This window comes from Meles meles, chromosome 14 (genome assembly GCF_922984935.1).
Source record: "Meles meles chromosome 14, mMelMel3.1 paternal haplotype, whole genome shotgun sequence".
In the NCBI taxonomy this organism is placed as follows: domain Eukaryota; kingdom Metazoa; phylum Chordata; class Mammalia; order Carnivora; family Mustelidae; genus Meles; species Meles meles.
Window position 1 is genome coordinate 32,720,342 of NC_060079.1, and position 25,392 is coordinate 32,745,733.

General features: G+C 46.9%; 1 protein-coding gene across 2 annotated transcripts; it reads right to left on the reverse strand.

The window, feature by feature from the left end:
• Nucleotides 1-20,537: 20,537 nt before the first annotated feature.
• Nucleotides 20,538-25,190, reverse strand: LOC123955978 (protocadherin-8). Of its 2 annotated transcripts, none has more exons than XM_046028184.1 (3): nt 22,671-25,190; nt 21,998-22,205; nt 20,538-21,497 (listed from the first exon to the last, which is right to left on the reverse strand). In XM_046028184.1, exons 1-3 carry the CDS (start codon nt 25,179-25,181, stop codon nt 21,124-21,126), a joined length of 3,093 nt encoding a protein of 1,030 aa, XP_045884140.1. In that variant the 5' UTR covers nt 25,182-25,190; the 3' UTR covers nt 20,538-21,123. The 2 variants fall into 2 exon arrangements, with proteins under 2 accessions (XP_045884140.1, XP_045884139.1); XM_046028183.1 differs by having other exon boundaries at nt 22,380-25,190.
• Nucleotides 25,191-25,392: the final 202 nt, after the last annotated feature.

The following is a 25,392-nucleotide window of genomic DNA, read 5'->3' on the forward strand; positions in this document are numbered from 1 at the left end:
AGTCCTGAAAGCTCTGTTTCGGCCATTGGGTTCAGCCATGCTGAAGCCAGCTCCACCTCTGGACTTCCCGGGTCTGAGTTGATAAATTCCCTACTTTGCTGAAGCTGCTTTGTAATACGCACCTGCCAGGGAGTACAAGTCAGACTGGCATTAGACTTCTCACTAGGTGCACAGGTGCTAGAAGATCAGGCAGAAAAAAATCTTCCAAGTCCTGGCGGAAGATAATTTTGGATCTAAAATTTTCCATTCATTCGAATTAGCATTCTAGTGTGAGGACATGTAATGATTCAGGAGGTTTTCCATTCATAAACATCTCTGAAAGAATTCCTCAGGAACATAGTATAGCAAAAAGGAAAAATGGATGCGAGAAGTAGGAAGGTGGAATATGGTGAATAATGTGGAGCAAAGTCTTGGGTAAAACTTATAAATAATCCAAACAAATACTGATCCTTAATAAAAATATCCATAATAGCCGGCAGCCACAATCGTGAATAGCTGTGTCATGGCCGGGAAATGCTGTTAGTGCACCAAGAATCTCACATGGTTCAGAAGAAGCTGTGATACTAACTCTAGGCACTGACAGAAAAATGTAATTGTCGGGGCACCTGGGTGGCTCAATGGGTTAGGCCTCCACCTTCAGCTCAGGTCATGATCTCAGGGTCCTGGGATCGAGCCCCCCATCGGGCTCTCTGCTCAGCAGGGAGCCTGCTTCCTCCTCTCTCTCTGCCTGCCTCTCTGCCTACTTGTGATCTCTCTCTGTGTGAAATAAATAAATAAAATCTTTAAAATATAAAAAAGAAAAATTCAATTGTCAAAAATTAAAGGCAATTGCTAGAAAGATAGAAATAAGATGTGTAATTTCTAGTCCCTTCAAGGGGAAAGCAAAATCCCAATCTGATATAAGGCAAGTTTGGAGAAACATAAATGACAAAGACACATGAAAATAGAAAGCATAAAACAAGCTGACAGGAATACATCGGAACACAAGAAGGACCCACAAGAGGGACCACAGTAAGTGTGAGAGTGGCTTAAGTGTCACGAAGGTAGGGATTCATGTTGTTTTGTTCCCGGCAGAGTCCCCCAGTAAGTATGTATTGAATGAATGGATGGATAGATATTCTAGGATCTGATTTTTTAAAATTATTTTTATTAACATATAATGTATTATTTGCCCCAGGAGTACGGTTCTGTGAATCGTCAGTCTTACACATTTCACAGCACTCACCATAGCACGTACCCTCCCCAGTGTCCATCACCCAGTCACCGTTTCCCACCCCCCACCCTCCAGCAACCCTCAGTTTGTTTCGTGAGATTAAGAGTCCAAGATCTGATTTTTAAAAATTCTGTTTAAAACCCAGGTCTAGAGGCACCTGGGTGGCTCAGTGGGTTAAAGCCTCTGCCTTCGGCTCAGGTCATGATTCCAGGGTCCTGGGATCAAGCCCCAAAAACGAATCGGGCTCTCTGCTCAGCAGGGAGCCTGCTTCCTCCTCTCTCTCTGCCTGTCTCTCTGCCTACTTGTGATCTGTCTGTCAAATAAATAAATAAAATCTTAAAAAAAATAAATAAAACCCAGGTCTAAATCAAACCATCCACACATGCAACATGCACACATATGGAGGTTATAAATAAGGGATGGGAAACTATTTCCCAGGAAGAGGCTGACAAAAAGGGCAAGTACAGTAATATTAGTATCATAAACACACACACACACACACACACACAAGCAAAACTCAAGGCCAAATGCATTAAATGGAACCAAGAGCAATATTTTGCGTGACCTTCTAGACAGGAACTGCAAGCAAATCAGCTGAACCGATAAGGGAGGTCAGCGAGGTGGCCAGATACAAAATCAACCCACACAAATGAATAGCTTGTCTAAATCTGAGTAAGAAGCTGTTAGAAAATGAAAAGGCTAAAAAATGCGAATCACACAGTAGCAACAAACTCGACAAAATACCACAGATACTGATATAATAAGCCGAACAAGAAATGGGCAAAGCTGTTAATGAAAAGGAACCTCTGAAATGATACTGAGAACATTATAAAACAAAACAGACCCTGAAAAGAGGGGAAACACACTTCCTAAGCAAACAAGTCAACACTGTAAAGATGACAATGATTCTCCCCCAGTCAGCCGGCAAGCTCAGTGCAGTCCGAATAAAAACCCCATGAACCTGGGAAGAAAAAAGCATGAGAGTAAGAAACACTTTAACAGGTCATGATCCCAGAGTCCTCGGATCGAGTCAGGCATCGGGCTCTCTGCTCAGCAGGGAGCCTGCTTCCCCCTCTCTCTCTGCCTGCTTCTCTGCCTACTTGTGATCTCTGTCAAATAAATAAATAAATAAATCTTAAAAAAAAAAAAAAAAAGAAAGAAAGAAACACTTTAAGAAGTAAAAGGGGAAAAGCTTACCCGGCCAGATATCTAAATATGTTCCTTAAAATGTCATAATTACAAGTGCAGTGTTGGTACAAAAACTGACAGATTAGCAACACAGAATCCAGAATCCAAGAACAGATGAGTCTACCTACGTTAAAAAAAAAAAAAAAAAAAAGGCCTTTCAGCTGGTGGGGAAACAGTATGTAGAGAGGTGGGGGCCTGTGTGGTGCAGTCCACTGAGTTGGACTCTTGATTTTGGATTTTGGCTGGGATCGGGAATCCAGGGTCGTGAAATGGAGCCCCACCTGGGACTCCCCACTCGGTGGGTAGTCCGCTTAAGATCCTCCTCCTCTGCCCCTATGCCCCCTCCTGCTAAAAATAAAGAAATAGTAAAATAAATAAAGAGTGTTGAGAAAATTACATATTTCTTTTGAAAAATAATACTAGATTTCGGTCTCACACTATCACAAAGGTGTGGTGAAGCGCACTGGGTGCTATGCTCGAATGGTGAAATGGTGACCACTGCACTGAAAACTAATGATGTACTATATGCTGGCTAACTGAACATAATAATAAAACATGATTAAAAAAAGGTAATCACGAAATCTAAATATAAAATATTGAAAGAAAATGTAATTTAAAAAATCATGTTGAAGTGGAGAAGACCTTCTTATGTCAGACACAGACCAAAAAGTCAAAAAAGGAAACACTAATGGATTTGACTGTCTTGGAAACAAAAGTGAGTAACACCCCAAACAAGCTTGGCTGTGACGGGAAATGTTGGCAAGCTATAAATACACAAAAGATCAATGTATGTAATATTTAAAGAACTTTTAAGTCAACAGACAGTTCCATAGAAAAATGGACAAGGAATATGGATAGGCAATAGAAATTAGAAATAGAAAATACAAAAAGTCACTATGCTTGTGAAAAATACTCAGCATTTATTTTTTAGGTGGGGGTGGAAGGGGAGAGGGAAGGAGAATCTCAAGCAGGTTCCGTGCCCAGTGTGGAGCCCGATGTGGCAGGGGGGCTCCATCTCACAGCCCTAGATCATGACCTGAGCTGAAACCAAGAGTCAGAAGCCTAACTGACAGAGCCACCTAGGCACCCCTTACATTAGTAATAAAAGGGAAATGCAAATAAAACATGCTGTCAATTTTTACCCATAAGTTTGACAGTAATAAAACAAATGGAAACCTTTCAGTAATGGCACGTGGAAGTTTTGGCTGCAAGTAACAGAAAGGCATGACTTAAACCGTCTTACAGAGTGAGTGGATATGTTACTGGAAATGACCAAAGTCTCTAAAGAGGTGTGGCCAACTCCACATGTGGTGACTTCAATGGCTCGTAATGACAGTGGGGACCCAGGTTCCTGCTCTCTTTGCTCTGCCGAACTTTACCCTCAGGTTGTGTCTCTGATGTGACAAAATGGTTGGGGGCTTCAGATATCGCATCTGGTCCTGATAAGTTTCAAACGAAGAGAGAATCTTCTATTTCTTGTGACCCTTTTAGGAGGGAGGAAGCTTTTTCAGAAGTTCCCTCAGGCAGGTTTCCCTTCAAGTTTCGGTAGCCTGGACATGGGTCCCATGGCTCTCCCTGAACCCATCTCTGGGGAAGGGCTTGACCTTATCACCTGGGAACCCAGTTACATGACCTTTCTAATGAGGCCATGAGGATATGGCTATGCTCAGTGCCGGTAGAAGAATAAACTGGTGTGGCCTGTTGATAGCTTTCTTTAAACAAACAAACAAACAAAAAAACCCCTATTTTATTTATCTATTTTTTATTTTTAATTTTTTTAATGTAAGCTCTGTGCCTACTGTGGGGCTTGAACTCACAACCCCAAGATCAAGAATTGCCAGGTCTACCAATGGAGCCAGTCTGGTGCCCCTATTGATATCTTTCAAAATGTAAAATTTGCACATCCTTTGAATCATCCCTCCAAGGCATCCAGGCCTCAGAAATATTGGCACTTGTATAAGAGACATTTTCACAGATATTTACCTCACCGAGGCTTATTTTAAAAATTGGATATTCTCTGGATATCCATCAGTAGTGAGAAGTATATTCACACAATGCCATACACAGCAGCAGTTTCAAAAACTCTCTAAGACATAAGTGAAAAAAATCAAGTTATAAAAATGCTACATTTATGTTATAAACACACATACAAATTACAACTATTTGCATACAGATGCCTAGAAAAGGAACTCAAAAGATATATGCTTCACTTCTAAGAGTCAGCATGTGGAATATGTAGATTAAGTTTGGTTTGACTTGTTTTTCTTGCAATAATAGCTTGGACTATAAGGACATTTATTTTTAATTTTTTTTTCAAAAAATGAACTTTTAATAATTTTTAAGTAAATTGACCTTATTTGTCCCGTTTATAAAGCTAGCAACAATATCTTAGTAATCTAGCTTCATTACAAGCTTATTAGTGGTATTTAAAAAATTTTATTTTTTTTACAGTTGACACACAATGTTGCCCATTAGTTTCAGGGGCACACTGTAGTGCTTGGACAAGTTTTACATTATGCTGTGCTCACCACCAGCGTAGCTCCCATCTGTCACCGTACAGCGCGATTATAGTGTCATTGACTGTGTTCCCTATGCTGTGCCTTTATTTCCGTGTATCTCCCTCTCCCCTTCACCCATTTTGTCCCTTTCCCTACCATGCTCCCCTCTGGTAACCAGGTTTGTTGTTTGTATTTATAGGTCTGATTCTGCTGACAATAAAGACATTTATGGGGGTACCTGGGTGGCTCAGTTGGTTAAGCATCCAACTCTTGATTTGGGGTCAGGTTGTGATCCCAGTGTCGTGGGATGGAACCCCATATTGGGCTCTATACTCAGTGGGGAGTCTGCTTGAGGTTCTCTTTGTTTCCCTCTGCCCCTCCTCTCTTTCTCTGTCTCCCTCTACCTCTCCAAAAAAAGAAAAGTTTACCTTGAAAATTTACCCCCATGATGCCTTTGTGAATTCGCTGTGCCGCTCCAGGGTGCCTCAGCGTATAGTTTGGGAACTGTGGGTTTATCATCTTGTGATGGCAAAACAGTTGCCTCAGCTCCAAGTATACTTCTCCACACGATATTCATGGAAGGAAGGAAGTACAGGCTTTCTTTCTCATTACTTCCTTTTAAACATTTTCAAGTTTATTGAGAAATAATTTCATGTTACGAAATGTCCTATTTTGAGTGTATGGCTAGATGAGTTTTTGACAAACGGGTAGATACAGAACATTTTCATCATCCCAGGAAGAGCTTTTGAGCCTCTTGCTAGTCAGCCTTCCTACCAAACTCCCAGCCACCACTGAGCTGCTTTCTGTCTCTATAGATTAAAGTTATCTTTCCTAGATCTTCATAGAAACAGAGCATGAAGGACGGACTCTGATTCTGTGTAATGATTTTGAGATTCATCCGTGTTGTTGCAAGTATTAGTGGTTCGTTCCTTTTTCTTGCTGATTAATGTCCCATCATTTGAATATAGCATGATTTGCTTATCCATTCACCTGGTGGCTACCATTTGGGTTGTTTTGAGTTTTGGCTATTATGAGCAAAGCTGCTGTGAACACTGAGGCACAAGTCTTGGTGTGCATATATGGTTTTTTTTTTTTTTTTAAAGATTTTATTTATTTATTTATTTGACAGAGAGATCACAAGTAAGCAGAGAGGCACGCAGGGGTTGGAGAAGGGGGAAACAGGCTCCCCTCTGAGCAGAGAGCCCAATGCGGGGCTCGATCCCAGGACCCTGAGATCATGCCCTGAACTGAAGGCGGAGGCTTAACCCACTGAGTCACCCAGGCACCCCTGCACATACGTTTTTATTTCTCTTGGATTCTCTCTCTCTCTTTTTTGGTTTAGGGAGAGTAAAATGATTTCTGGAAGTACTCCCCACAGACTTTCACTTGGATATCATTGGCCAGTCATGGGTCACCCTCATATGCCCCATGCAATTACTAGAAAGAAGAATGGGGTCACCTTGGAGCAATCCGTTGCGATCATTTGGGGCTGGGAGGCCAAGGTCCTTCCTGAAGCTTGTTGCCTCCCCAACTAAAATTAGAGTTCTACAAACACAGGAAAAAGGAAGGGATAGCCCTTGGGCACATGGTCAGCTGTGTCTGCTTCTTTACTTTATCCATGAGTACTTTTACCACAGAGTGTGGTGGTAGCATTATTTCTCTGTCATGGCAGGAGCCTTCTCTCTGACATGAAGGTGCTTAAGCAGCTCTGTTCCTGATAGATACTCAACCATGGTCCTAGAAATAAGCCAAAAAGAGAAAAACATATTAAAAAAAAAAAAACAAAACAAAACCTTGACAGTTAGAAAGATAATTGCTCTGGGGAATCTGATCGGAGGGCAGGGGTGTCATATGGAGAGAATTTTACCAACTGGCTGCCAGATGTGGGCCTGCCCTGGGCTGAGGCACAGCTGGTCTGCCCTACAGTAAATCAGATGTGGGAGGCAAGTACCATCTGGCACATAAACTTGGCAGAGCCTGGGAAGAGAAGTTAACTCACGTGTGAAGTTATTATGATTATGGATGCACATGAGAGGCGCCCTGGCACCTGCGGCAGGGTGAGCTGCCTCCTTCCTTCCGGGTTCCTCTGCCCCTGAGGCCACGGAGCAGCCACAGAGGGGCTTCCTGGCCCCCAGCCCTTCGCTTCTGACCGGGACGACACTCTGCAGCTCCTGACTTGCTCCTCACTGAGCCCTCCTCCCCTTGCTTGCCCCTCCCTCCCTTGTGTTCTTTTCCTCCGAGTTTCTCTCCTTTACTTGTTAGGCTTCTGAAATTCAGGAACCACATCTTATCTATTTTTGTTCTGTATCCCTGCTCCCAGCATCCTGCCTGGAACAAAGTAGGTGCTCAGTAAGTTGAGAAAATGTCCTTGCCACAGGTAAGGACAAGAGGGAAGCCTTGTGCCGATAATGTTTCCACCTTGCATTTTTTGTGCCTATTTCCAGAAAGCTATTGATTAGTGACATGTAAGGACTCCAGCAATGCACCCTTAGTGTGGATTTCAGTTTGTAAACTTTGCCCTAAGCCCATTATTCCTAACTCTCCCTTATGTGCTACTAAGAATCATAAACTATTTGGATCAGAAGGCACTGCCAGCGTGAGCATTTTCCAGATGAGAAGCCCAGAGAGTTGAAAGACTTGCTCAAGGCCATTCTGGTGGTTGATGGCAGAGTAGAAGAGCTGTTCATACCCCACCTTATTCCTGCAAGGGTTTAAACCAGTTTCCGAGGATAACTAATTAATGAAGACAGCAAAATTACAATTAATTAGGTGAAGAAAGCAAGTAACTTAAAAAGCAGATTAAAGTGAGGTCAAAACAGAAATGTATCCCCCAAAGGCTGCCTACAACAGGCTAGCCGTGCACTTGGCTCTAAATCTAGGGGCGTGTGGGTGGCGTAGTTGGTCAGGTGTCTGGCTCAGGGCTGGATCTCAGGGGTGTGAGATGGAGCCGGGTGGTGAGATCGAGCTCTGCGTTGGGCTCGTGCTCAGCTTGGAGTTCGCTTGAGATCCTCTCCCTTCTCTCTCTGCCCCTCCCGCTCCTGCTGTCTCTCTCTAAAATAAATAAATAAATAAATATTAAATGTAAATATCTATATATCTATACCCCAAAACAGAAAGGAAGCCTGGTCAGACACAAAGTCCGTGATATGCATGAAAGAAACATAACGCCGTAGCTCTGAGAAGCATGGTCACTATGGGTGCTGGTACATGACAGGCATGGCTGGTAACCTGACAGGCACAGCTCCGTGTGTCGCAGTGGAAGTCCGCAACAACATCCTGAGGGTGCACAAAGTGCCCCTTAGTGTGGAGCTGGCAGCTGATGGCAACACAGTGGAGCTCATCCTGAAGTGAGTTCATAACTGGGGGTGTAGGGAAAAAACTGAGAATCATCCTGAATCGCCGCGGAGGAAGGAATCTTGCTGAATTGAAATGTGAAAGAATTTAACTCAGAATTCTGTGACATCAGGAGTACAATAATAATTACTGTTCTTAATTATGACCCAGAGGCATGGGAGACCCTAAAGTATTTTCTAAATCATCTAAGTGAAATGTTTTAAAAAAGGTTCAGTCTGGTTTCCTATTAATTTTAACACTTAATTAAACACTGTCATCTGCTCTCGCTGTTATGTCATATATTTGTTCTATCCCTTCAATTAAACTGCCACTTCTTCGAGGGCAGGGGTCCACATACAGGGAAAGGGCTATTTTACTTAACAAATGCAAGAGGAGTCCTCTAAGATTGACTTAAAAGGGGCAAAAATCTCTGCAGGAGGAGAGACAACTGGACTTTCCCACTGATCATTCCTTTTTTTTTTTTTATTTAAAGATTTTATTTATTTATTTGACAGAAATCACAAGTAGGCAGAGAGGCAGGCAGAGAGAGAGGGGGAGGCAGGCTCCCTGCTGAGCAGAGATCCTGATTTGGGGCTCGATCCCAGGACCCTGAGACCATGACCTGAGCTGAAAGCAGAGGCTTAACCCCATGAGCCACCCAGGCGCTCCCCCAACTGATCATTCTGAGATCATTGTGAGTTTATATTGTTTCTATCGCAGAAATGGCAGGTGGTAGTACTTTCTCTGCTAGTCCCATCCCTTTATTCTAGTCCCTTACTATCCCATGGCACGTTTGAGACTAGTTCGGAATATGAAATAAGACCTTTTAAAAGGCTTGGGGATAATGGGAGGAAAATCATTACAGAGAGTAACCTATAGAATCAAAGTTATAGCACTGATATTGATCAGCACCAACATGCTGACAGTGTAGTACAGGTATCAGGAGCCCAGATTCTCCTCTACAATCTAGTAACTGTTCCACTTTGGGTATGTTATTTAACCTCTCTGTGCCTCCTTTTCCTCATCTGTTAAAAAGCTAACAATGGTACTTATCTCATAGAGGTACGAGTTAAATGAATTCTTGTAGTAACAGTACATGAACATAATAAATATGGATAGGCTTTAATATAACTGAGCAGTTTTCTAAGCCAGGTATTTTATATATATTATGTATACTCAATCTTCATGTAATGTTCTGATTAAAAAAAAATGTATTTTATTTATTAGGCGGAGAGAGAGGGAGCACAAGAAGGTGGAGTAGCAGGCAGAGGGAGAGAGAGAAGCAGGCTCCCCGCTGAGCAGGGAGCCCGACATGGGGCTCAGTCTCAGGACCCTGGGACCATGACCTGAGCTGAAGGCAGTCACTTAACCACTGAGCCACCCCGGTGTCTCTCTCTTAAGAGTTATTGAGAACCCAAAATAACTTTTGTTTATCTAGGTTGTCTCTGTCCATATTTGCCATATGAGGAATTAAAATAGAAATTTTGATAATATTAATTAACTTAAAATAAAAACAATAAGCCCAATACATATTAACAAAGTGACAGTTATGAAAAATTACTGTATTTTCAAAACAATTTCTGAGAAAGGCATTATTCTACATTTTTGTCATTTTCTTTAATAGAAGAGAATTGGCGTCTCATAATTACTGTATTCAAACTGGTGCAATATGTTGTTTTGGTTGTAGATGAGGGAAATCTGGCATTACACAGATATGTAGTTGGAGAAGAAAAGAGTATTTTACTAGACTTTCTCATAATTATGGTCCTCTTTGATACTGTACCAAAACTCTACAAGTGGTAGTTTCTTAAAGGCTAGTTGCAACATGGAATCTGAAACTGGATCTGTGAACTTTTTATCCTTTGTTACACTAAAATCTACTTGTTTATCTGGCACTTTGAATGAATCCATTTACCCACGCATGACTTTTTAACATTGTGCATGGATCACTTGGAAAATATTGACTTACTGAGTTCTGCAATCATCTACATATTGAAGCATTCATATTTGTTAATATAACTACCAATCTCATTTAAAAAGTCTTCAAGCATTGCATAACTGTCAAGCCTACAGTTTTCTCAAAATTCTACATTTACCTGGAGAGTTTAAATCTCATTATTGAATAAGCACTATCATTGCTGTCCTTCAAGTGGCAGATTTACTTGATTCATTTTTTTTTTAAACTTGATTAATTTTCAAGATGTCCGCCAAAAGCTCACATTTGAATAACCGCAGCTGTCAGCCAGTCAGTCCTTCTTTCAGGTGGAAATGGTGTTCCACAAACAGGCAGCTGGTTCAGTCTGTGACTTAGTCACACTAGGGCTTTTCCTTGAGATAAGCGTCGTACTTCTGTTTGCAGCAAAGGTGTTCTATGCGTACTTTCCATTTCATCACAGAGATTTTTTTTTTTTAAGATTTTATTTGACAGAAATCACAAGTAGGCAGAGAGGCAGGCAGAGAGAGAGAGAAGGAAGCAGGCTCCCCGCTGAGCAGAGAGCCCGATGTGGGGCTCGATCCCAGGACCCTGAGATCATGACCTGAGCCGAAGGCAGAGGCTTTAACCCACTGAGCCACCCAGGTGCCCCCATCACAGAGAATATTAAAAAGACATACTCGATGGTTGAGATTTAATAAGAGTAATGATTACTGTTTCAAGGTTGTTCTTGGGGACATTTTTTCTCGCAAGTGTGAGGAATACAATGATTAGTAGTCAGGTGCCCCTGTCTTGATTCATGTTGAGGCAGAGAGCACTTTTTTTATCCCCCACTGCCTCATGAGTGCAAATGTCAACACAGTGAAAAAGGCAAATAACATCTTTGTGTTATTATGAAAAGAGATACTCCCTTGTGGACCTTTCAAAAGATTCTAGGGGGTCCCTAGGCATTCAATGACCATACTTTGAGAATCATGACTTTTAACACTTTACCTCCTAAGAGTCACCTCCAGCCCATCCAGAATCCTTTATGTCCAGACTCAGTAGATTGCTCTGCTCTGCTCTGGTCTACCAGAAGGTAGACTATCATCCCTGCTCTGGTCTACCAGAAGGCCACAGTCTGAATTCTCCTTTTCTGTCTCTTGCCTAGATGTTTGCTGCTTCAAAGGACAAGGTCCTTCTGAATAAGAGGTGACTGTGTCTAATCCCAGGAGCATGGCCACACTAATCTGGGTGTGAACATCATAAAGTCAAAGTTTATATGGAGGTGCCTGTGTACAGTGTTAGGGGGATGGCTTGCGTTCTGTTGATAGAGCTCTCTTGGAGCCCCCACAGATCCTGGCCTATTCGCAAGCCCGTCGTAATGCCTAAACCCTGGTCTGTAAGGTTTGTTCTTCTTGCCACTCTACGTAATTGGCCGAGTGGTGTCGCTGACTCTGAGGTGCTCTTTGGAGGAGAGATGGGCTGCCAGAGGCATTATCCATGTATCCCAGACCCTCTTTGGCTTCTCTCTGACTAGAGAACCCATATGCTCATGTCTTTAGGCTGTGATTATGTTTACCACTCATACGTTGCTATTTCTTCTGCCCAGAGCAGCGTTCAGCGGGTGGGGGGAGTGTGGTACAGTAATAATATTGCGGGTTAAAGACCTGTGGAAGCCTGGGGCATGCTAAGAAATGAAGTGATCCTTCAAAGCCATACCCTTTTGTTGTGGTTAGAAAAAAAAACAAACAAACAACAAAACCAGTGACAACAAAAACAAACACTCGTGTACCTAACCAAATTGACAAATGTGAATGTTTTGTCATGTTCGTTGTAGATCTATTTAAATAAAAGAAATAAAACATTACAAACAAATTTAAGTCCCTTAAGCCTAGATCCTTTAAATATTCATTGCACATTTATTTTGAAGAATGGCAGTGAGAAAAGGCAGAGGATAAGAATTCTCTCTTCCTCCCAGCAGTTCAGCGTTCTCCAAACTTGCCTGCCCCATTCAGCAAATTAAAGACAACACCTTTAATGGACAGATATGTTCCTTAGAGTGGTGGCTGTCAGCAGCTGATTTCTCCCCACCATCCCTAATCCCAATTTGCCAAGTGCATGCAGTTCTCTTTCTCAGAGGAGTTCTGGAAACTAGTTGTGCATCTAGTTAAATTCCATGGGGATTTTGATGATGCTTCTTATAAACTGGCTGTCTCTGCACTGCTTCGGTCTGTCCATTCCTCCCTGTCTGGACGGAGTTATGTGAGCCCACGTGGATGACTTGGTCAAGCACCTTTGGAGCTGTCTGTGTCCTAGTCAGGAGCAAGAGAGAGCACAAACAACCCAGTCTTGCTCTTTTTCCTTCCCACCTCTCCACAGCTACAGTAAATCAGATTGCCTGACTTTTTTTTTTTTTTTTTTAGCTACATCTGAATCTCATGCCCTCAGACTAGAAAATTCTGTTATATCACTCAGTGCATGGCAAGAGCAATAGGCTTCTCTGATTAGTGAAGCAGAAGAGCAGAAATGAATCACAGCCCCTTTGTATTCTAGAGCATGGATCTGGGATGAGTGAATGCAGGAGGTTGGCCAAAGCACAACCCCAGTGACTCAATTCTTAAATGATTTAAAATGAACATAAGCCTGGAGACTTACGTTGAATAAATATCTCCATTTAATAAGCACTGGAGAGAGGGGTGAGGTGGTGGGGCTAATCAAAGGACAGGGAAGATACCTGCTTCTGATAATCTTTTGCTCTCAGTTTTCCTTTCTGTAGGATGGGGTCACTCATCATGATCAGTGACAGAGGGCTGTCATTGTGAGCTGTATATTTTAAAAACCTTCTTAAAAAATTCCTTATAAGAAATCAAAGACAATTTCGCAGGGACAAGAGTTGGATTTTATGCCATAAAAGGAGAAAATAATAGGCCTAGTCTTCCAGATCCCCTAAACATCCAACCAGGGAAGCAGGAATTACTCTGGCTCTTCTTAGAAAACTGGATGGAATTTAAGGGCTCTTGCAAGCTGAATGGAATAAAAACTAGAGTGCTAAGCTTTCCAACATTTGAGAATCAGAGCAGGACAGGATCCTAAGAATGCCTGGAGAGTAGAAGAAGGGGTAGAAGAATTTGCATAAACTAATAACAAATAAGCTTGGGAGGAAACTTAAAGGCTACCTTATTTGACCCCCAAACCAGATCCCCTCACCCCTTATTCCATCAGCTGATTGTCTTACCTTGGCTTGGAAGTTTCCAGTGATAGGGAATTACCACCTCTTGGGGTAGCCCATCTTAGTTTTGAGTATCATGCATTGTTATAGATTGTTTACCAAATCTCCCCCATGAAAGGTTACTCACTGAGTGCCCTCATCTGCTAAGTCTTCCCCTTAGGACATGTCCCAGTTGGTCCAGGTCCCTGCCGAGGTGTACCATTCAGAGCTGTGCACAGCACTCCAGTGGGAGCCTAACCATCTATGGGCATGGAATGGCCATCAGCAGACTTCCCCAGGCTCTCTTCAACCTCTACTGACACCTCTCACCTGAGTGCTGTGGTAGTGGAGAGGTGTGGGGAGGAGGGGACATGGGGCTGCTGATGTCTTGGTAGATGGGACAGGGCCCTGCCTTTTGAGCCCCAAGCTTCACGCTCATCATCTCACTTGCTCTCTGATCAGGGGTTTTCTCTCTGTTCTTTGTGCCTGTGACAAGCACAGAGTTAAGTACACGGGAGACACTGGTTAAAGGTTACATTCTACAGCTGAAATACTCCCAGGTAAAACCTGGTAGACTCACAGAAAGTATGCCTTGGCTCTACACTGCATAATCTCCACAGTGTAGTGAGTAGTTCTCCAAGGGTGGTCTTTGGACCAGCAGCAGTAGCATCACCTGGGAACCTGTCAGAAAGACAAATTATAGGACCTCACCCCAAGCCTATTGTATCAGAAGTTTCTGGACTGGGACCCAACACTCTGTGTTTCAACAAGCCCTCCTGGTGATTCCGATTTGAGAAGCTAGAGTGGACGCTTTTGGTGCCCCATCAACACCCATCCATGGAGCCTGTGTACTCCTTCCTAGCCACTGTGAGCAGCCACAGGCTCATGAAGTCTCCCTTCTCGGGAGCGCTTTCTTCTCCTGCCCTCATATGCTGGCTTTCCTCCCCTTCTACTGAGAGCATGTTTTCCATAAGTGATTTTCACAAGGATTCCCATCTCTGTGCTTCTCAGGAACAACCACCCGAAGTTACATGAAGAATTGAAGGACTTACGAAGATAGTTAAGAGTTTCACAGGGGTGGGGCGCCTGGGTGGCTCAGTGGGTTAAGCCTCTGCCTTCGGCTTAGGTCGTGGTCTCGGGGTCCTGGGAATGAGCCCCGCATCAGGCTCTCTGCTTGGTGGGCAGCCTACTTCTCCTCCTCTTTCTGTCTGCTGCTCTGCCTAATTGTGATCTCTCTCCCTCTGTCAAATAAATAAATAAAATCTTAAAAGAAAAAAAAAAAAGACTTTCACAGGGGTACCTGGAAAAATTTAGATAATTTGGGAGAATGGGCTCTTTAGTAGCTTTCATAAGGAGCTGCAGTCTGGGAGATGCCCCACCAAAGGCACAGGGAGGAACTCCAGGGGCAGAATGGTGACATTGAATTTCTTCCGTGTGCGGGGATGGCTGACCTAGCTCTTAGCATTCCTGCTGCGTTTCAGCATCTTCATTAGTTCATTCTTGGGCCTCCAATGAGGCCTGTGATTAAGGGCTTTGGGCTGATAAGCAGAGTGAATCACAAGGAGGTTAAGTGATGGCTGAGAGTCAGTTGCTGAATAAAATGGAGAGTCCATCCCCATCCTCTCACCCATGACTGCTGACAGCGTGGTTCTTCCTGACATGATCTAGGGACATTCATTAGGAGCAAACCTTCACCTCCTCAACAGCTGTGTTCCTAGAACTGATAGGAAGAAAAATTAGCAAACTAGACAAAGTCTCCATAAAATCAGAGCCCAATATCCAACATTTAGCTTAAAGAACAACTAGATGGCCCTCATCAACTATGGTTTGCTGTGTTCGCCTAGAACAAGGTATAAGATTCACCAATTATTTGAATTTGGGCCATGTTGCTTTAGTTATCAGCATGGACTGGGCCACATCAAATCTCCAGATCCACAGTGTCCACACATTTCTGGGAGTGGCTGAGTTGGGTCTCAGAGGTGTGGTTTCGTTGAGATTGGAAGATGGGGAAGGCTTGGTCTTTAGGTTTTTAGGTGGCTGGTGCGCTCCTCCCGTCACTAGGCCAGCTGGAGGGTGGATGAGATGCTGGATCCGTTGGTCATGTCTGATTTGGAGGCATATTTAGCACCATCCCCCTGTGGGCGGTGGCTGGGGGTTGGTATGTCAACTTGCAGATGCTGAGTCTCTTGGCTGTGGTGTGTGACCATGACCTTTTGTGCTTGGCTCGGTAAATCATTTCATTCAGCAAGTCCTTTTTATTGAATCCTGATTATGAACCAGCCAGGTGCTGGGGAGAGAGAGATGAAAGACACAGACAGTCCTTGATGTCATGGGCCACCAGGGGAGATGGAGATGCCGAGCAGCAATTACCTTCAGTTTGGTAAGTGCTAAGGAAGGAGGTGCTGGCAGTCTGGCTGGAAGCTGGGAGAGGTGGATTCTTGGACAGTTTTGAAGGATAAGAAGAAAGGACCATAGAAGAGGAAGGTGGGAGAGAGGGAGAGGAAATAGAATGCCAATTCTGGCAGAAGGGCCGGCATGGAGTGGGAAAACCTAAGTAGATCCTTGTGGCTGAAGTGCCAGGTGTGCATAGCAGGTGGGCTGGTGGGAAGTAGGGCAGCAGCAGGACTGAATCTGGGGAGGGAGGTAGGGGCCAGAGCACCAAGGGCCTGGGATGCCATGGACAGCACGGCCAACTTTATCCTAAAGGTGATGGGCAGTCATGCAGGTATTAATGGTAAACTGGGAGATCAGATGTTGAGAGAAGGTCTTTGCTGCAGCAGTATGGAGGGTGGGATGGAGGGGGACAGGCAGAGCAGCGAGATTTGTACTGGAACCCAGGGAAGACACAATGAGAGCTTGAGTAAGGCGGTATTTCTTGTTCTGTAACAGACAGAAGTCGACTTTAATCCCAGCCCCTTCTGACATTAGCTGTGTGACCTCAGGCAGGTCTCCCTTACTTACCTTACCTCTCCCGAGTCTCACTTTCCCCATTTGCGAGATGGCTTCATGAGGACAGATGTCACAGAGTTGTGAGGATTAAATGTAAAGTGCTTGGTGCAGTGTCTAGAGCACAGTAATGGGCCCCCCACCCCCCCACAAATTATCTTTGTTCTTGTTCTTAGGTTGCCATCCTGATCTGGACAGTCCCCCTAAAAGAAGGCACTGAAGCAAAGACTTGGATGCAGGAAACTGATGTGGGAGGGGATCCCAGGAAGTACAGGTGGCTGAGAAAAGTGAGGTGGGGAAAGAGGAGTGCCAATGAGGGGGATGTCACTGGGCAGGCTGTTGCTGTAGGCAACTGGGGCTCAGCGTCACCTGGGGCTCTTAGGGGAACTGTGGAGCACACAACTCAGAAGTGTCCCTCCAAGAGATTGGAAAGCTGGGGGGGGCGTTTCGCCAACAAACTCAACCCTAAATTGACTGATCTGACAACCCCTGCACTTCCAGATGGCTCTGCGCACAGGCTGAATGAGCTCACGGGGCGCCACCACAGAAGCCTCTTCTGTCTGGGAGCCCCAAGCCCTCAGGAAGTCCTCAGCAGGGGAGACCAACATTGGCAGTGGAGATGATCACAGTGCACTCCGACGTGTCCTCTGAAGCTCAGGTGGATTCAGAGTGGGGACTAGGCAGAGGATCCTATCTGCCGCAGCGGCGCTAAGGAAGCCCGAAAAAGATACTTAGAATCAACCAATCTTGGTGAGTGGAGTAAAGTCATAGGGTGGAGTCTGAAAACGACGTGCATTTTGGGTTTGGTCTATGAAATGAAGCCCTATTCATTGAGCTTAAAACAATGGCTGGGGCTCGTTTGGGGGGTAATGGTGGCAGGGAAAGGGGAATGATTATGATTTTCATTTGAACACACTGAGTCCCAAGTGTCCATGATATAGCCACATGTCACAGTGGGTTGACAAATGGAATTTCCCCTAATTCACATTAAACTATGTGGGTTTCACTCTGACGTACTGAAATTTGTTTTACAAGTTTTGTGGGAGCAAATCCTGTATTCTGATAACAAGTGAAGATTCCCCCCCTCCACCCCCGCCCAGGGAAAAGGGCGTATTTAATCTGGCGGTTTAAGTGACGGCTTTAAAAACAGGCTGGTGTCTCTTTCTACCTGCTGTTCACTTATTAGGCGACTTTGAACCTGTTGGTGAATTCCACTGCAGATTATTTTCCTCTGAAGAAAGGGAATAACAGATACTCCCTTGAGTTATTGCATAGCTGTTGAAAACGAGACAGCATTTTCAAAGCCCTTCTGAGTTGTTGCAAAGCACAGTGCCCCATTGAGCATTGTATTACGTTGCTTCGGTTTGCTTTTAAAACTTAGAGCATTCCAATTATCCTGTTGTTACTGCATTTGATACTAAAGTGAATATGCTTGTTTTCTAAAATGGAATTTTTAGATGATAAAACCTTATATGTGCCAAGTGAGATAAGCCAGATAGTTAGCTAATTATGGCACGGAACACATCCTGATTATATATATATTTTTTCTCTCCACGTGCATATATATTTGTATTGGAGATGTGCATCCTGTTTTCACTCTATTTCAGAATGCTTTTTTCAATAGATGTTGAAACCACTTAGATTTTAATTTTCTGAAGTGGTTTCTTTGATGGATATTTTATTATAGGAAGTGTAGGACATCCAAGTCAATGGGGCCAGATATAAAACTATGAAATAGGTGAAGTCTGGCTTTAGCTTTCTCTTTCAAGGTGACCTCCTACTTCCCCAAGGGCTTTCCCATGTTCCCCTGCTCACTGCCATGGTGCCCAAAGGTTGTGGCCCTCCACTTCCAGAAGGGTGTTTGTGGTACCACCACAGATCACTTTGTGAACTAGCCTGTGCTGTTTACTTTAGCCACACTTGTTCACGGAGTGTTGAGTATGCATGAAATTCTGGACTGCACAAAGTGGGAGAAGTGAAGAAAGCAAACCAGTGGCAGAACAAGGCCAGACACCCCGAATCTTGTCATTTTTCTTTTTCTTTTTTTTTTTTTTAAAGATTTTATTTATTTATTTGACAGAGAGAAGATCACAAGTAGGCAGAGAGGCAGGCAGAGAGAGAGGAGGAAGCAGGCCCCCCGCGGAGCAGAGAGCCTGATGCGGGGCTCGATCCCAGGATCCCGAGATCATGACCTGAGCCGAAGGCAGCGGCTTAATCCACTGAGCCACCCAGGCGCCCCTCTTGTCATTTTTCTTAGTGGTGGGACCACACTGATAGTTATGGTAGAGACTGGCTTTCAAGGAGGCTAAGGAAAGGGGAGGGTGGAATGTAGCAAGTATTACCATGGGCTGGGCATTGTTCTAAGTATTCTGGTCATTTAATTTTCTTAGAAATGTGCTTGAAAGTCAACATTTCTAGAGAAAAACATAAAGCCTCTTTCATCTAGCTCCCATTTCTCTGAGAGCTCCTGCTGTTGGTCCTTAGAAAACATTCCTCTTCCCATTTCTCTCTCCTCTCCTCCCTCTCTCTCCCTCCCTCCCTCCCTCTTTTTTTCTTTTCTTGTTTAAACAATTTTAAGAACTGAATTGTATGTCTGATTTTTTTTTTTTTTTTTTTTTGAGATCCAAACAAAAATAAGATCTTTTCATGGTCATTCTTCTAAGGGAGAAATGTGACAGTGAAGTTTTGACAACTGAATTTTTGGAGTCATGAAATAGTTTGCGTGGTACAAAAATGAAATAATGACAATGACATTATTTTACTCTTGAAGGACAAAGGCAGGAAACACATTCAGAGATTGGATGCTTTTAGGCTGCAGCATGGGATTATTCGTTCTTCTGCTTTGCACTTGATAGGACTAGCTGAAGAGTAAAGAGGTAGTTGTTAGAATGGGAGTCCTACCTAGAGGTCTCTCTGCTGGGGGCTGGTCATCATGGCTCTGGAGCTGTCTGGTAACCTAGCCACAGTCAACATTTTCTTTTAGAATCTGAGGTCTGGGCGGCCCAAGCTCAGCTCAGTTGCCTAGAGAAATGGCTGAACTTCCTGCAGGCCGTGGGTGGCAAAGCTCTTCTGTGTACCCGCCCTGCTGTTCAGCTTGGAGCCACCACTGGTTTCAATTATGACTTCAACAGGCAGCTTTGAGGGCTCCTCTATTCATTACAGTGCCTCACACTCTATAATTAGTAGCGAAGGGACACAGGCACTTCACAAATATAAAGGGCTAAACAATAATCAGGCAGTAAAGGCAATGCATTGGGACTTTTCCACCTCTTTGTTTCTTTCAAGTTAAAAAACAAAAACAAAAACAACAATCCTTCTTGTTTCTTCATTTTATTTTGTTGCCTTGAATAATCCGGGTTTGAGCCTCTCATCTGCTATGTGGCTTGGGGCACCTGACCTTGCGGTACCCCAGTTTCCTTCTCTGTAAATCTCACGGGGGTCATCGTTTGAGGATTAAATGAGATAATTCATGAAGAGTGCTTTGTAAGGAGTTGGCTCATATTAAAGCCTGCTCAGTAAATGTTTGCGCTCATTATTATTTTAATTTCAAATGAAATGAATGCGGAGAGAATTAAGACATAGGCATAGGTCTTGAGTGTCTTTTTAAAAACCTTCCATAACAAACATTAAGTACACACAAGCGCACAAATCGATTGGTATAATCAACCCCCTACTTGCCCACGTATCCATGCCACAGTTGACAAGGATCAGTATTTTACCAGTCTTGTTTCATATAGCCCCGTGTTTTCTTCCAGACTATTTCAAAGCAAATCCCAAGTACCATGTCATTTCACCCATACATTTGAGTGTGTTTTTGTTATTAACATCTTAATATGCTAAGAGATCCTTGAGACTATGTCTTCTTAACCTCGAACCGCAGCTCTTAGGGGAGTTACTGAAGTGTTGGTAAAAACTCAACAGATGTTTAATTAGTGAGTGAACAGCCCAAACAGCTTTCTCTACTTTTTGTAGATGCTCCATAAATATCTGTTGAGTGAATAAATGAGGACAAGAATTTTATAGAGTGCCTGATGTAAATGGAGAGGCACATGATTTACAAAATAAAGTATTTTTAATACTCAGATGAGACTTCCAATACTTGGAAGTTTAATATTGCTGTGAATATTAATAATGCCCAAATAATTAGCACTTGAAAGGTTTAATTCTGGCACTCAGATTATTTGTGAATGTTTAACTGAAGGCAACTTCGTGAAAAGCAATTAGCAGATTCTTCAAACACATGACAAGTCCTTTATTACTGTGCTTATAAGTGACACGGTTTGGTTTACAGAAAACCAAATGTAATTAAATAACATTGAACTTGAAATCTACCACAGACTCAAGATATACAAGGTATACTTGGCAAGGCAAAAATTCTCAAACACTAGGTTGTTTCAGGTGAAAGATAAATTTCCATTAAGTAATTCCCACTTTTTTTTTTTTGTCTTACAGACAGTTCCTTTGGCAATAACTTCCACTTTAGCTTTTATTATATAAAAATATAACAAAATTTCATTATATACAAACGTTACATTACACAATGTACAGGTTAAAAACACTAAGAAAATGGCAAGCTGCAAGTGAAATTAAAGTCAATAGCATGATAAGAAAAATTAAATACGGCACACATTTCATAAAAATTACATTAACTACATTTTTGTTTGCAAATACCAAACAGTACCAATGTGATTGGAAGGAGCTTCCAACAGCTTCATTTTAAGGCACATCTTGCATATTTAATATATACAACACTGAAACCAGTCAATAACTTAGGGGCTTCTCGGAGTGACCTGTATAAGTTGTGAACACATGCAGCATGGGGTTACACATTTTCATTGGCTTCCTTCTTTGGGGACAGGTACCTGCCAGGGGGGGACTGGTAGAGGGGTACCCCGATCTCCTGCAAGTCTGGGAGCCTCCCTGGACGAGGAGGAGAGAGCAGGGTGACTGTCCTGTCATAGTCCCTGTGGAGCACTTTCTCATAGACGCTCTGCAGCCCCACTGTTTTGGGCAGCTGGGCCTGGTAGTAATTGTCCCTGCGGAGAGGATCTCGAGGCAGGGACGTGCTTTTACAGAAGGTAGACATCTGCGCTGGTGGGTGAGGCGGGGGATGCGTGTTGGGCCCCGCGCATGACGGGCTCCAGCAGCGGTCAGAGTGGCCCAGGATCTTACACTCGGCGGTGCATGCCCACAGTCCTAACATGACAGAGAAGGAGAGAGCGTGAAGATTATTACCAAAATTGTACACAACTATGCCTCCCTCTTCGGAATGTCAGGCAGGGTCAGGGCGGCTGAAAAGAAAAGCGGGTATGAGAGTGAACACGGTGATTCAGGATTTGAAAGAAATGCTGCTTCCCATAAAGCCACCTTTATACGAAATTGGCTCAGCTTTCTTTGCTGGAATCAAGTTAAGAAACTGCGGAGCAGAACCCCCCCCCATACCCTCCCCCCACCCCGTAGCTAGCATCACCCCTGTCTCCACCTAACAGGATGGGAGTGTTCTTTATTCAAGGTGGGAGGGGGGGCTGTCTCGACGTGACATTTTGAAATCGGCTGTCTGAGGAAGGCAGGGGTCTATACCTGGAGAACTAAAAAAGGGGGGAAGAGGGAGGGGACTGGGAACGGAGATTGACAGGAGGGCAGCAGGGTAGGGAAAAGGAGGAACGCTGAACTTGGCAGGAAAGAAGAGTCCTCACCACTCTGCATGTGGTTGATGAGATCCTTTTTCAAAGCGTCCCCGCTGATGTCGGAATCGCTGTCGTTGAAATCACTGTCCCCTTTGCCGCTGTCTTTGCCGCTGAACTTCTCCGCTTCTCGGCCGGAGATGGTGTTGAAAGAGTGTCCTTTCCAGACCGCCACAGGGGGCGCCGGCTCCTTTCCGAAACCGGGGGAGGCACCGTAGGGCTGCAGCAAGGAATCGGGGAAGCGGGGCGGGCGGGGGAGGGGGTGAGACCGGGGTTGGACAAGAAACAAAGTGCAACAGGTTAGGCATCCAGACACACCCAGACCCCTCCAGTCCCTTCCCCCAGCCTGTCCGCGGAGCACGGAGGGGGGCGCCCAGCCGAAGGAAGGCCTCACCTCGGCGTGCGCGCCGCGGAGCCGCTGCTGCCCCTCGAAGTGACAGGAGCTTTCCCCGGTGGCGCTGCCGCCCTCCGAGCCCGGCACTTCGGCCGCGGTGACCGCGGGCGGGGGCGGGTCGGCCGCGGGGCTGCCAAAGGGCGCTTTGCCGCTGCCAGGGAAGGTGAGCACGTCGAACATGTTGGGCCTGGGCCCGGCTCCCCGGGCAGCCTCCTCCGGGGAGCCGGGAGCCGAGGCTCCGCCGCCCGCCGCCCCGGGCCGCTCTTCCCGGCGGGCCCCCCCTTTGCGCACCTCCTTCTTGCGGCGGTTGCAGGTGGTGGCGATGGCGATGATGGCGGCCAGCAGCAGCGTGCAGCTCCCCGCCAACACGATGATGACGATCAGTGGCGTGTCCCATTGTAGCGCCGGCCCCGACGCCGCGAGTCGAGAGCCTGGCGGGCGGGAACGCTCCGGGCTCCCTGCACTGGCGGGCGCCACTAGCCCGCGCCCGCCGCCTGCTGTCACCACGAAGCTGACGGTGGCAGTGGTGGAGAGCGGGGGGCGGCCGCCGTCGGATATGACCAGCAGAGCCCGGAACACGCGGCCTGGCGGCTCCTGCGAGAGGTCGCCTGTGAGCACGATCTCCCCCGTGCGGCGGCCGATGGCGAAGGCTTCCCGGGGCTCCTGCTGCAGCAGCTCGAATGCCAGCTCCCCGTTGGCGCCATCGTCCCCGTCCCGGGCCTGCACGCGTGCCACGGCAGTGTCCCTTGCCGTGCGTCCCGGCACCGCCACTTCTAGGGTCCCGTTGGCCGGCGCTGGGTGCACCAGGACCGGTGCGTGGTCGTTCTGGTCCAGTACTCGCACTTGCACCAGGGCGCTGCTGGAGAGCTGAGGGGAGCCACCGTCGCTCGCTTGGATGCGCACGTCGAGCTGGCGCAGAGTCTCATAGTCAAAGCTACGCAGCGCATAGATGGCCCCGGTGGCCGGGTCCACCGACACATAGGTGGACACGGAGCCCCCAGCACGGCCTACTTCTGCCTCCAGCAACCGGTAGGTGACCTGCCCGTTGCGGCCCAGGTCGGGGTCCCGGGCGGCCACTGTGGCCAAGTAAGCGCCCGGAGGGTTGTTCTCTCGCACCGACACCTCGTAGACCGGCCGTGTGAAGAGTGGTGCGTTGTCGTTCTCGTCACTCACGCGAACAGTGTAGGGCCGCACGGTGCGTAGCGGGGGTGAGCCGCGGTCCTCGGCCACCAGCGTCAGGTTGTACTCCGCGATGCGCTCGCGGTCCAGGGACGCCGCAGTCACCACCAGGTAGCTGCCCGCGTAGGCCGGTTGCAGCCGGAAGTGCTCGTGCCCGTAGAGGGCGCAGCGCACCTGCCCGTTGGCACCCGAGTCTCTGTCCGAGGTGCTGACCAGCGCCACCAGGCTCTCGCGCGCTGCCCCCTCTGGCACCAAAGAGACCGCGCCGGCCTCGGGCGTCCCGGGACGGGTCGGCGAGGTCGCGTCCGCACCCCCGAGAGCGGCTGCGGCGGCGACGGCAGCGAAGGGAGAGGCGGCAGGTGCGCCCGGGGCGGCCAGCGGGGTGATGGTGATGTCCGGAGCGTTGTCATTGACGTCGCGGATGCGCACGATGACCTTGCAGGTGGAAGCCCGGGGCCCGGGACCGCGGTCCTGGGCCCGCACGTCCAGCTCATAGGTGTCCTGGCGCTCGTAGTCCACCGGTCCTGCCAGGGTGAGGCGGCCCGAGCGCGGGTCCAGGCGGAAGAGGCGGCGCGCCTCGGGCGGGGTGCGGGCACCGAAGGCGAACACCACGTCGCCGTTGGGGCCCTCGTCGGGGTCGGCTGCGTCCAGATCGAGCAGCAGCGAGCCTACAGGAGCGTCCTCCGCCAGCTCAACTTCGGCCACGGCGCCCTGCGGGAAGGCCGGGCTGTGGTCATTGGCGTCCAGCACTCGCACGCTGAGGGCGGCCGTGGCGGAGCGCGGCGGGCGGCCGCCGTCTTGGGCCACCAGTTCCAGGCTGTAGGCGGCCTGGCTCTCGCGGTCCAGCTCCTGGAGCAGCACCAGGTCAGCGCACTGGGCGCCGTCCGCGCGCGTCTGCAGTTCCACGCGGAAGGGGCTGTGAAGCTCCGCCAGGCGCACGCTCTGCAGCCCATTGGCCCCCACGTCCTCGTCCACAGGCACCTCTAAGGGGATGCGCGTGCCCACGGCCGCGCCCTCCGATACCTCCACGGGGATCTGGGCCCGGGGGAAGCGGGGCGCGTGGTCGTTGATGTCCCTCACCTCCACTTCCACGTGCACCAGCCGGAACTGCTCCTGTGAAAAGCTGACCACGTCGAAGGCCAGCACGCACTGTGGTGCTTGGCCGCACAACCGCTCCCGGTCCAGGCCCGCATCCCCGACGGTCAGCTGCCCGTCGCCCTCGCGCACCTGGAGAAGCGAGCTGTTGAACTGCTTCATCAGGCGGAAGCTTGTGTCTCCGGATACTTTCATATGCAGGTCCTCAGCCAGGGTCCCGATGACGGTACCAGGGGCATCCTCCTCGAAGGTGCTGTATCGCACTGTCTTGCTCTGGGCCACTGAGAGCACCCAACAGAGGCTGAAGAGCTGTAAAGGGAAAAGGCAGGGGCTGCCCCCGCGCCTCACTGGACTCATGCCGCCAGCCCCAAGTGCTATTCCAAGAGGCTGAGGAATTCCTCTCTGGTTTGCAGGTCCGAGTCGCAGGCTCCTAGGAGCACGCTCTTTGCGAGCCCTGTGCGGAAAGTCTGCGGGCTGCAGCTCGAGATTCCGGTGGGCTCTGAGGACGCGCCGACCTACCCACACCATACACCTCTCCCTTCCTTCTCCCCGGCTGCGCGCCGCCCGCCGCCTCCGCTTTTATAGCAGCCGATATGCAAATTATCAGAGCCGGGCAGCCAATGGCAGCTTCGCCCTCTCGCCGCTCCTACGCCAGCCTCTGACAATCCCTTTAATGTGGAAAGGCTTAGAGGGGAAAACAAGAAAGGAAAATTAGGGAATCTTTTCTTTGTTTCTTTAA